Source organism: Alligator mississippiensis, chromosome 1 (assembly GCF_030867095.1).
Source record: "Alligator mississippiensis isolate rAllMis1 chromosome 1, rAllMis1, whole genome shotgun sequence".
NCBI lineage: Eukaryota > Metazoa > Chordata > Crocodylia > Alligatoridae > Alligator > Alligator mississippiensis.
In genome coordinates this window covers 118820709-118833632 of record NC_081824.1, presented here as the reverse complement: position 1 = coordinate 118833632, position 12924 = coordinate 118820709, and the positions used below count along the sequence as shown (strand labels likewise).

General features: G+C 44.6%; 1 protein-coding gene across 3 annotated transcripts in view; it reads left to right on the top strand.

Annotated features, from left to right (window-relative positions):
• The window catches only part of MAP3K5 (mitogen-activated protein kinase kinase kinase 5), a 152696-nt gene that overhangs the window by 47049 nt on the left and 92723 nt on the right, over positions 1 to 12924 (top strand). For 2 of the 3 annotated variants that reach the window (XR_002087740.2, XM_006267397.3), the window contains exon 3: positions 1067 to 1090. The exons of the other annotated variant lie outside the window; for it this stretch is intronic. Coding sequence is in view for 1 of the 2 variants with exons in the window: in XM_006267397.3 (XP_006267459.2) it covers positions 1067 to 1090 (24 nt within the window). In the remaining variant the exon portion in view is untranslated. The remainder of the gene's footprint in view (positions 1 to 1066; positions 1091 to 12924) is intronic. 3 annotated transcript variants of the gene reach the window in all.

The following is a 12924-nucleotide window of genomic DNA, read 5'->3' as shown; positions in this document are numbered from 1 at the left end:
TAGAAGGGTGATGCATGGGAACATGGTTTGGTTTACTGTGGTCTGTTGGGGATTTTCCCCTTTTTTCTGTGTTCCATTACCTGTCTTATCTGATCGGAAGTCTGTGACAAAGGTCGTATGGGTGCACAATGACCAAAAGTGACTTGCCGGCAGGCTGCTTCATGGGATGCATCTTGACTATTTTGTCCAGAATTCCGTCTGTAATCTTGGGTGGTGTGCTTGTATTCCTTCAATCCCTCTTCTACTCCTGCTGTCTGCAGTAGGTGATGGTCCAATCTTGCCAGAGCAAGTTGCATGGTCCTTCTTTCCCAGCCAGCCAGGCAGGCAGCCAGCCAGCCAGCAGCACCCACTGAGTCATCTGAGAGTCCAATCCCAGCCAGGCTGACCAGTTGTACTTTGGCTGCCCACCCAGCTGGCAAAGAGGGGCTGAACATCTGGCAAGATCAGGCTCTCAGCTGACTCGGCAGACGCCACTGGCTGTCTGCCCAGCTGAGAGCCCAATTCTGTTGGAGACAGACTGCTCGTCCCCTCTTCCCAAACTGGGCGCACAGCCAGCAGTGCCTGCCACATCCTGCCAGCCCCGAAGGCCAAGGGCCCGATCCTGACCGCGCCTTTTCTTTTCCAAAATCCTAGCTCATCTGTTCCTTTTAGTCTGGTTATTGTGGAAAACTTTAGTCCAGGATAAATATTTCAGAGTGCTGTAAAGTGTAATATCTGTAAATGTTTAGTGGCCAATTGTATTAATCATATCAGTCTTCTAAGGGTATGGACAAGTGTACATTTCTAGCAGCTTCAGAAAGTAGAGGGGGAGCTTATATGTGGGAGTACGCAGCAGCTATTGCATTGTGCAGTTGTTACATGCACACAAGCCTGGATGCAGCAGGCTTAAAGTAATAAAATTCTTCCAACATTTTAATTACTACAGACTCGTGCACACCTAATATTTACAGTGTAACAGCTGCTGCATGCTCCCCCTACCTCTTTGAAGCTACTACAAATATACATTTGTCCACACCCTTAAAGGCTATTCAAGTTCTGATTTTAATATTTCAATTTTTTTTTACAGGAAATTATTTGCCAGAAGAATAATGTAAGTCTGAGTTTGCTTGCTTGCTTGTTTTGTTTTTAATTTTAATTCCTAATGCTCAGGTTTCTTTTAGTCTTCACATTGTATGCACTATGCTCTTTTCTGTCTACTTCACTAAATATTCCCCTGCTGTATTGCTCATAGTACCGTTTTTAGTCTGTTGCCTTCAGAATGCCTCCACTCCCAGCAGCAAACCTGGATACATCATTTCATAAACCTGTTGCTAGGTACCAGGTTCACTTTCTCTGTTTTATCTCTGTCTCTTCCTCTCAATAGTGTTTTCCTCTCTGCCTTTCTTTGTTTCTCTTTTTATTTCACATATGCTCTTTCCTTTGCAATACCATTATTTTCTCTCTTTCCCCCAGATTTCTTCTTCTCTCCAACTTATTTTCCTTAAAGACAACTTAACCACATGAATGCCCTTCTCTGACTCGTATGTACAGCATACATTTATTTTACCTTCAAACATTCTGTGTGCTTGTGAGAGGCATGTCTCTCACATATACACACATACCTGTGCATCCATCTGTGCCCTAAGAATGGTGGTCCGCAGAAGCTGGGACTTTCATTCCCATTTCTCTCAGGACTGATACGCTGATGCAATTTCAGACAACCCTTCGCTGACTGGAAGCCATTTCGTTTCCTAGTCCAGCATTTGACACTGTTCAAATCTGTTGCATTTATTGTATAGTAAAATACTGTCTCTGCCGCTGTGTGCACATACAACTGCAAACATGTACAGATGTAGGCAGGGCATGATTCTTAGAGATGTACTGCATCAGGTTAGGAGACTAAAGCTCTGGGTGTTTAGTTGCCACCTTGACATTAGAAGGTGGGAAAAGTGCATTGCCACCACAGGCTAATTGGAGGTTAAAATGACCACGTTAGTATACCAGTATTAAATTCATTCAGTTTTTAAATATAATGTGTATATAATGGCTTTAATTTGCTTGTCAGTGTTTCAGTTACAACCTGATATCCCCTGGTCTTCACTGGATTATATATACAGATGAGACAGGTAATGGAGGGTGGACCAGCACTGCTGGAGTTATATCTGGCAGACTCTTTTGGCCAGTGAACATAGTGTGTCTTGTGGATATTTGAGGGCAGTATTAGGACCCTGAATAAAGACAGTTAATTTGGTAAAACAAAAAGTGAGGATTGTTTTAGAAATCAGGTGATGTGACTACAGAATGTTTTCCTACAAAGTGAGGCCTGTGGTATGGAGCGCCTTCAAAATGAAGGATTGAAGACATCCAGACCCTTATAGGAGGTACTCTGTCTATCCTGCTGTTCTGGCTCTGGTTCCCAGCCACCAATGCACTATAGGTGTCTGCAGCTTGGCATCCATTCTTTTTCTGGAATTGCTTCCTATCCCTAAATGGGCTTGGGTTTAAGCACTAAGGTTTCTTTGTGAACCCTACAAAAGAGCAAGCTATTGAGCCATTCTTTTTTTTTTTTGACATTGCAAAGTTTTACAAAACTGTTCATGTGTACACAGTACAGATGTACATTTCCCTAAAATTCAACTTTAGAAACTGACCAATTTTTGCCTTAGGTAACTGTTGAAGTTATCTTAGCGGCTTCATTATATTTTTTATTTTCCTGAATTTATTTCAAATGATGACTACTCCACATTCTGGAATACTTCTGTAGATATCTTAATCTAAGTATGAATGACTTCTGGATCTTCTCTTCTGTTAAGAAATTGAAAAGGGTATAAGCTAAAAATTCTCTCTAATTTTAAAAAGCGCTTGTGAAAGCCACTTTTGAGAATCTGTGTAGATAATGTTGCTGCAACAGAACAATTTTCCCACATCTTCCTACAGATAAAAATGAGCTAAAAGACAATCACATAAGACAATAAAAAAGACAATCTCAGGGTAGACTAGATAGCAATAATCTGAACTAAATTAATTTGCAGCCCTTGGCCATTACAAAAAAATTTAAAGCAAAATATTTTCTAGGTGGCTGAATGTCTACACAGGAACAGGCTTTAGGAGAGGAAACCCAGTAAGTAAGAAATGAACAGGAAATATAATGCAGAGCATTATATGTTCTGTTTTTTAAAATCTGAAATGGAGGATGAGATGATAGAATTGTCATCTACCTTAAAAAAATGTTTCAGTAAATTTTAACATAAAATGTGTTCTTAAAGACTTATAGATTGTTACATAGGCATGCTTGGAAACATCATTTCTCAGGAATAAGTATGATCTTAGTTACTAATTCTGGGTTCTGTTCACAACCCTGTCACTGATTTACTGTGTTACCTTATCCAAGTCACTTGGAAAGAGGGTAGTCAGATGTTCCATTTGCATTTCTTATCAATGGCAGTTTGGCACAATTCTCACTTTTTTTCTTTGAAAATCTTCTCAGTTACCTGAACCTCAATTTGCTTTGTTTAAATAGTTCTTGCCTCCCAGAAATGGTGAAGTCTCCCTTAGTGAAGTGCCTGTAAAATACTCCGAGACTTTTGAATAAAGTCAACTCAGTGTAAAATAATATTAGTTTGTTCTTCGGGGAACACTATTATGTAGGTGATTTTAAACTAGGTATCAAATTAAAAATAATGAATAATCAGAGGTGTGGGAACCCCTGGCAGTGCTAGAATGCTGTTTACTAACATACAAACATCACTAGCCATGGAACAATAGCATCTTGTACCACCAAGGGGTTAAATGCATTACAAAATAGGCGCTAGTGTGTCAGAATGTTTGTTTTTCTTGAACTTTGTCTTCCTAAAACCAGAAGGAAAAAAATCCACTTCCAGCAATATTACCTTGTATTGGTTAGGTAAACTCTATAGAAATCTGCATAGGCAGAGCAGGGGGACGGTCGCAGCACATGATCATTTCCTGTTACAACATGATGTTATAGTTGTTCAGTTGAAAGGGTTTGAAAACAACCAGTTTGCATATTCTGCATATGTCAAAGCCAGTGGTGTTTTGGCAGGAGAGGGAGGAGTGATATTTTGACAGGAGATAGCTATTTTGATGTTTATGAGTTTAAGCTTTGTTTTTGCTGCTATCTAATCTTTGAGGTTATACTAGCAGTGGAGCAGTTCTAAAGTTCTTAAGGAAGAACTTCCGTTTTAAAGCAATTGTGGTATAAAGTTGTTTATGCTAACTACTCAATTTCTGTTTAATTCTGTGGCTTGCATTTTACCTCCTTGGGAAAAATAGCTGTCCTTCAAGTTCATCAGCGACTTTTATTTCAGTTCCAGCAGGAATTTATGGAGTTAGTGTGCATGTGAGGGGGATGTTGTGAGTCGAGCAAAACTTAAGTTGGGTAAATATTTACTTTATTCAACAATGTTTCTAGTGAAATGGCTTTTTCTTACCCGTGGATTGGGAGGTCCTGGGGGTGCTCCACCAAAGGAGCCCCTCTGTGTGGGATCTGGGGTAAGACTTGACGCTTTGGTGAGGAGGCTGAGCCCTCCATGTGAGTGACCCTGACAGCTGTGGGTCCTGCTGGATCTTGAGTCAGGGGCTGGTGGCCCATGATATGTTTCACTGTGGGAAGAGAGAGACCTCTGTAATCCCCTTCTCCCTTGACTGGAGGTGAAGTCTGTTCCAGTTAACGCAGAATTCACCTTGCTTACTTCCCTCCTAGGGGTTTTCCTATAGGGAAAACCAATTTGTTCTCTGCATCTAGGAAAGTACTGTGGTATTGCAGGTAGCTCTGTGTGGTAAGTGTGAACAAATATTGTGTTCCTAATAACAACAAATACAATGGTTGTCTATGATAGATGTCCTGTTGTGGCACCCATAGACCATGGTCAGCATTGGGGCTCCATTGTGCTAGGTGAGGCAAGCAGGCAATCGGAGCCAGTATCTCTGGCAGTACATAAAATACGATGACCTTAGCACTGTTGTATGACATGCAGAATGGAAGTGCAAACAATGTGGGCACCATACATGGCTATACGAACAAAAAAGAATGTGGATGCTGTAGGCACATTTTTCTTTGTCTACATAATTATGTGCATGCTTGTATGTACATGCACCTCTGTTAAAAAAAAAAAAATCATTATGGGTGCAAATTCAGGCAGGAAATGTCAGAATGTAGGGTGCTTATGCAAACTTAATTCAGCCCCTTTGTACTCTGTGTTTTAACTACACAATCCCACACTTTTTGTTTTTTCCCCATAGGATCCCTATCTTGTTAGGTGCACAGGATGGATGGAGCAGCTGCTTTATTCAGTTTTCTCCTCACTGTTCAGTCTGTGGCCCTGTGCTTTATTTGCTGCATCTTGTTCCTGAAGACAGAATTCATAACTTCTTTGTGGGCTCTTCCCTTCCACTCATCACTACAATACCTCAGTGCTTCATGGTCAGTGTTCCCTCCCACCCCCAGCATTCCGGTGAAATTTGGAGATTGTGCTTTCTGCAACTGGGGCTGGTAGCTTCCTCCCTGACACTTCTACGTCAAACATATAGGAACCCCTAAGAGCACAGCAGAGATAGGGTCCCTGGTTTCAGTTCTAGTGCTCATCCTCAGCCCAGCCCAGTGTAGCCATTACAGTGAAAGTCCAGCTTCACCTCTGTACTCCTGGGCTAGACCCCGTTTAGCTATGCTGCGGAAATGTGCAATCAAGTCAGCACTAGGAACTGGAAGAGGCTCAAGTGTGCTTACTGCATACAGATTCTTCAGATTTCAGAGGGACCCCCTCTGTCCCTTGACAGAATTACAACTGAAAAGAGGATCTAATGCTAGAAGTATTAGGCATTCACATGAGTTGTGCTTATATAATGTCTGTTGTAGGAGGAGAGTTAGAAAGAAGGGGGTGTGTATGTGTCCGTGCATGCATGTGCCTGCACATGATGGAAAAGGAGGAAGCAAAAGAAAGAGAAGGGTTAACTTTGGAGAGGATTAAATCTAGTAAAACAGCTCTGAGTTGTTTGTGTAGTATCCGTCACTGACTGATGTTTTGGGTTTGGCTAAATAATTTGGTACCTGGTTTTCTTTGAAAGAATCTCAGGCTCTTCTGTCAAGAGATGGAGGAGTGAGGACCATCAAAACCAGGCAGTGCAAGACTCCTCAAATAAACTTGTGGTATACCATCATTTTAGAAATTCCATGAAGCTTTTTTCCCTTTTTGTTCCACATGTGAAATGAGCACTGATCTTTACAAGCAGTTAGTACGTGATTTGGAGAAGAATATGCCTTTATATGTGGAGGCCAGAAGAAAGAGGGTTTAATAGGGTTTTCCTGACCTCTGCGCCTTAATTGATCCAAGTGTTGGGTCCAATCTGGTTTCTTTGCAAGCCAATAGCAAATTTCCTTTTATTTCAGTAGGATTGTTTCGGTAGGTTTTGTTAATTTCAGTAGGTTTTGTTAATTTCTCTGTCCTGGGTTCTAAATAGCTGACCCTTAGCTACTCATAGGAGTGATGCTCCCAGGGGATCTGGGTGGATTCAGAAACATTGTTAAGGTTTAGGGCCTTTGCATAGTTTCTTTTCCCCATAGAGGAGAACTATGAAGATTTGTGGGTCTGTTGAAGTGAATCCCATCTTGTCCCACAGTGCATCAAATCTTTCTTGGGCACACAGCATGTCAAGGATATTCTATACAGGAAACCTTTGTTATTCACGGGTTTGGCATTCACAGTTTCAGATATTTGTGAATGCCCAACCTGCATTTTAAATAGACTTTATACACTTCAAGGAGCTCTGTGCTTGTTGCCACTGGGCTCCCACTGCTGCACGGCCACTGGAGCCATGCCCTCCCCCCCCCCCAGCTGCTGGGGGCACTGTGTTCATGAACGGATTTCACCATTCACAAGGGATATGAGAACGTATTCTCTGTGAATGGTGAGGGTTGCCTGGATTTTGATTTTTTTTTTTGATAGTATCCACATACTTTAAATAAGCTGATCTTATCTCTTGAGTTCAATCTTTGCAAATTTCTACTCCCTCTACCAAAGAATAACCTATGTAAAGAGTAATGGGGCCTCCTAGTTGATGTAAGTAATAAAAAGAAGTCAGCTGTTTTTTCCTTGTTCTGATGTGCAATTAAAGAAATCTCATGAGTGTTTGTTATATCTTAAAAAAACAGATCTGTTTTTTTGTTGTGCTTAAGGCTGGGAGGACAGGCAGACAGAAAGGACAGTGCTAGACAAAAGCAACTCTAGTGAGAGTAAAACATTCTTAGATGTTGCAACTGTTGAGCTATAAAAGGTAAATCTGTAACTAGATTTGTTCTGAAGATTATGCAGAGATTGAGGCTTGAATGTTGTTCGTTAGTGGGCAGTGAGCTGTAAAATATTGTAAAAATACATCTGTTAAAATACTTGTTTAGTCACTTGGCAGTAAACTTTTGTACTTACACATTATTAGATCATGGTGCTTCTGTTTTCTAATTGGTCTTGATTAAATATATACTGTTCTGGTAATATTAAGAAGGTACTGGATGTTCTTGTATTAAAAGGCCTGATTCTACCAAGTGCTGACCTCTCTGGCCTAAGCCTAGCAAAGCATTTGTGTATGTATGTATCTAAGGTTGTGAATAGTGTTACTGACCTGGGCTAAGAACAGCCAAAAAACTTGATGCTGAATCGATTCAGTCTTTGCAGGTTAGTCTAAGCTGCAGAGATCAAACTGAGAAACAACTAGACACACGTTTACTTTTGATTCAGGGAATGCAGCTGCATGCCTGGAGTGGCTCAGGCCAGAAGCTGGGGGGCACTAGAGCATGCCTCTCTGGCACATAGCTGTCGGGACCCAGGGCAGCCGGCCAGCAGCTCTCCCTGACTCCCACCCGGGCAGATAAGGGTCCGGGGCCTTAGAAGGCTGTCAGGCAGGTACTTGTGACGCTTGGAGTGGAATTAATTAGGCGGACGCTTATCGGTTGCAAAGCAAGATTATTTACTCACGCCGTCAAGGTGGTGAATAGCGGAGGTCAGAGATACTTGGTTAGTTACAGCTTAAGGTTCGTAGGTCATAGGTCGGTCTACATTAGAGTTCTTTGGTCGGGCAGATAAACGGAGAAAAAATAGGGTGGGTAGGTCGTTGATTTACGTCTGATAAGGTCGAGACGGGGGAGACTGACAAGCGATCAATTTGTCAGTTATTCTCACGCATACGTTCAGAGGTTTTTTTCAGGTGTATGCGCGGAGGTCTCCCGTTCTTCACGGAAGTGAAGACGGGTTTTATTTGTGTAATAGCCAATTGCTTTTTGCCACATCATAAATTTAATTAGAATCGCCAATTATCTAGCGGTCTTTGCTAGGGTGTTATCATAGGGTTACTCCCTGTTTTTTCTGACCAGTTATAATGATTTATGTACAGCACAGAAGGCTAAGTTCTATTTCATGTTAGTGTCGCAGTTATAAATTTCTTTTTGACATGCTCAGCAAAAAAAAAACGGTTACTATCATTATTGTTAACCCTTAGTTAACCTAGTGCAGAAAAAAACTGTTTTGAATGGTTTTACTTGTTTGTGACATGGGCACTGCTTAATTTGGTTGTGACAATGGCCAGCATGGGATGTGTGTTCACTTCCTCTTCCTGCTGCCTCTGAAGTCTCTGGGATTTGCAGTCCAGAATCACAGCAGCAGGACTCTCTCTAAGGTTGCTTATCATGACTTTACCTCCTCATTCTGCTTCCAGGTGCCTCTGGGATTTGTAGTCCACAGTCGCAGCCAGCAGTAAGTTTCAATAAATTTAGCAGCAGGGCAGCTCTGTACTTGGGGGAAGGTAGGCTTAATCCCCCACTCTGGCCCCAGACCCCAGCCAGGGTTTGCTTGGTGGGGGGCAGTCCCCACCCCCACCCCTTCTCTGCTGGAGCAGACAGCACAGTGAAGGGCTGGAAAGCATGCTGGGGTGCTGGGGGACTGTGATTTAACTTGAACCAAGAAGGGGTCTGGGACAGGAGTTTCATGAACCGGTTTGTCTCAAATCAGTTAAGTCTGATACTACATTTAACCAGGTTTATCTCAGACCAGTTTCAGCCATTTTGAAACTGGTTTTATGTACTGAGCTTCTGTTCTGTTACAGGTTTAAACCAGTTTCTGATGACTTAAACTAGTTTATGTGTAACTTCTATCCCTGGGCTTAATGACTTACAGGGTATGTCTACACAGCTTCCACAGTGCTCCTGAGGCTGCCATTGAGAAACTAGCTCCATTCATTCCTGCTGTGCATGTGCTGCTTACTGAAATATCTTGTGTAATTGAGGGATGCTCCCAAGATCTCAGGCAGATTCTAAAGGTGATCACATGTCTTCCTTTCAGCTTGAGGCATGTGCACAGTGGGAATGGATGAGTGGGATTTGTTTCTCTGTGGCAGTCTTAGAATCACTGTGGAGGTGGTATAAACAGACCTATAGGCTAAGTACACACAGTCAAAAAGCCCAAGGCTGAATTGATTCAATCTACACAGGTTAGTCTAAAATGCATAGATTAAACTGATAAGCAAGTGAACAGACATTCTCTTTTGATTCTGGAAATGCAGCCACATGTCTGCAGTGGCCTAAGCCAGAAGCTGGGAGGTGCTAGAACACGCCTTCCTGCTCGGCTGGAGCAGACAGCTTGGGCTAAAGCTAGCCTGCCCACCCAGGCAAGGTGGGGATTGTGAGGGAGGTGCAAAACATCCTGGGATGCTGTGGGGATTGTGAGTTAAGTTGAATATGGAAGGGATCTAGGACAGAAGGTCAATAAACTGATTTAACCTAATCAGTTAAGTCTGATACTACATCCATCCAGGTTTATTTTAAATCTGTTTTCGCCATTTTGAAAGCAGTTTATGTGCAATGAACTTCTGGTGTGTTACAGATTTCAACTAGTTTCTGATCACTTACACCAGATTATGCGTAATTTCTGTCCCTAGCCATGACATCCTAAATGGAGAACATCTATCTCACTGTTTTGTCAGAGGGATCTTTTTCTGCCTGCTTCAAAAGTTCCATTTACATTGCCCAACTGGGGGAAGAAAAAAAAAGAGAGCGAGAGAGAAAAGATAAAAAGGGGGCCTTGGTGTAATTAAATTTGGGCTCTGTAGTATGTTTGTCTCTCTCATTATTCATGCTAACATCACATGTTTCTTTTCTCCTACTTCATGGGGATATTACAGTTAAACATCAGGCAGGGCCTGAAAAGCTACAGTTAAAGGGAAAACAGCAATGTCATGTCAGTGAGTGATGTCAAGGAGGGCAAACAAAAACATTTCTAACTGAAGTTAGTCACTGTTGGGACACAGTAGTCCTGGACACATTTTACTGTGGGACTTTGTAAGAGGATATGAGAGGGGATGCCAATATATATATATCGGGAATAACTTGAGAATCTAATGCCTTATTTTTAGACCTTGTGGGTGCCTGAAGCCTTGTCTAATTGAGTCTGCTGGAGCGTGCTAATTAGCTCCCTGTGCTTCAAAATGGAGGTGGGATACTTTAACTAAAACTTGTTTGACAAGCTTTAATTAAAGCACCCCTGCTGCCATTTTGAAGCTCAGAGATGTTGATACACGAGAAGCTGCAGGCACTTTTAATTAGAGCTGCTCTCAGAGCCACTCTAATTAAAACACTCTTCCCCTTCCCCCTTCTTTCCCCCTCCCCCCCCCCAGCATGTGCCCAGCTCTCTGACCTTATGTACTGAGGGAGCAGGTGAGACGAGTGCAGATGGAAAAGCAACCACAGCATTGGATAACAGAATGGGAGTGAGTGGTGAGTAAAGGCATGATCTTCAATTCCAGAAATATGGTTGGGGGCTGGTTACAGAGCTGCTGTTCAGCCATTGCCTGAGGGCCTGGTTCCCTCGGATTACTCTAAGCCAGGGGTGGGCAAAATACGAGCCGCAGGTTGGATCTGGCCCACAAGGCCATTCTATCCAGCCCACTGGGCCCCTAAAAATATTTAGAAAATTAAAATTTATCTGTCCTTGGTTCCTGTCAAAGCTGACAGGAACCAAGGGCAGTAGGACCCAGGGGAAGCCCTGGCAGGCTCCTTCAACAGCAGGGCCTGCCTGGCCCTGCTCCCCCAGCTGGAAGCCCTAGCAGGGGCTTCTGGCCTGGGACCACATGGCTGCTCCAGCATGGAAAGCTCAGGTAAGGGGTTAGGGGGAAGGGCAGGGAATGAGCTGGTGCTGAGCATGGGGGAAAATGGCCACTCCTCCACCCTGTGCCTGGTGCTCTCTGCTGCAGCCGTTCGCAGCCTGCACAGGGCTGTCCCGAGCAGGGACAGGCAGCCCCATGCAGGCAGTGAGTGGCTGCAGCGTGGGGTGCCGGTAATGGGGTGGGTGAGGGGCTGCTTTTCCCTGCGCTCTGCACCAGCTTGTAACCCGCCCTGCTGCCAGCCTGGGCCTCGTGCCAGCTCCGGGCTTGCCTGTTGAGGTTGCCCAGCGGCGGCAGCAGCTGTGCCCACCCCTCCTACTTGCCATGCCGGGCAGTGTTGGCTGCTGCTGCTGTCCCGTGCACAAGTTCTGGGCGGGCAGCAGCAGCCAGCACAGCCCAGCGCAGCAAGTGGCAGGGCTGCAGCTGCTGCCACCACGGCACAGCCCTGATGGGTCAGCCTGGAGCTGGCGCAGGGCCCAGGCTGGCAGCAGGGCGGGTTACAAGCTGGCATGGAGCGTTGGAAGGGCAGGGGGAGCAGCCCCTCCCCCACCCTGTAGCTGGTGCCCTGTGCTGCAACCACTCACAGCCCACGTGGGGCTGCCTGTGCCTTCCCAGGACAGCCCCCCCACAGACTGTGAGCAGCTGCAGCAGGGAACACAGGCCACGGGGCGGGCGAGGGGCCGTCCCCCTCCCCCCAAATGCTCTGCGCTCCTCACCAGCTTGTTCCCTGCCAGCAAGCAGGGAGTCAGTGCTGCATGCTGCCCCCTGCCTGTACCATGCGGCTGGGGGGATACTGGGAGTGAATGGGTGTGGGAGCAGGGCCTGCACTGCTGTCCCAGGGCCAGCGCCAGCAGGGCCCAGAACAGGGTGGCAGGAGTGCAGGGTCCCGGCTGGCAGGGGCTCTATGGAGGCAGGCCAGCTCCCCCTACTCCCTGCTGGTGCAGCCCAGCCCGGCTCCACAGACCCCTACCAGCCTGCTCCCTGCTATGGGCCCCACCGGTGCTGGCCCTGGGACATTGGTCCCAAGATGGTGACCAGGGGGCAGGGCACCTGTCAAGGGGCAGGGTTACCCATGCGGCCCTCGGCAGCTTGCCACAACTTGGTAAGCGGCCCTCCGCCTGAAATAATTGCCTACCCCTGCTCTAAGCGCAGAACCCAAACTAGACCTGGGAATTGAGAACTCAGGATTTGTCCCTTCAAATTTAGAATTATTTAGCAGTGAATTAGTATTTGATTGTCTAGAAAATGAGCCTCAGATGAATGGCCCAGTGCCATGGTGGGGTAGATTTGCACCTTACAGACTACAGCAATGCAATTGGAATCCCACTTTAAATTCTGTTCTCTAATACTTGATCTAGAGAAAGTTTAAAACTGAATTTGAGCTTCTTCTGTGTCTCCAATATTCCACTCCTCCTTTTACCATGTGTGCTTTGGTCAGAAGAGCACTGTATCGAGTCTCCAGAAAATTGGCTGGAGATTGAATCAGAGCTGCCTATTTTTTCTCAACAATTTATGAAAGAATTGTGGCATCAAACATCACCTGATACCAATTTCATGTGATGAAAGTAGTTTATTAATTACACTGGTATCTTGCAATGGAGAACTGAAACAGCAGTAACTTCAGAATTGATTTCATGGAGTCATTTCTGCTGTAAAAACTCCCAAACACTTTAATCTTGATTCTCTCCCTTCCTTATAAACAGAACTGTAACCTTTATTCACTTGACCTGACTTTAGCTACTCCCACTCTTTCTTGGCAGGTTTAACTTACAGATGTCTACTGTT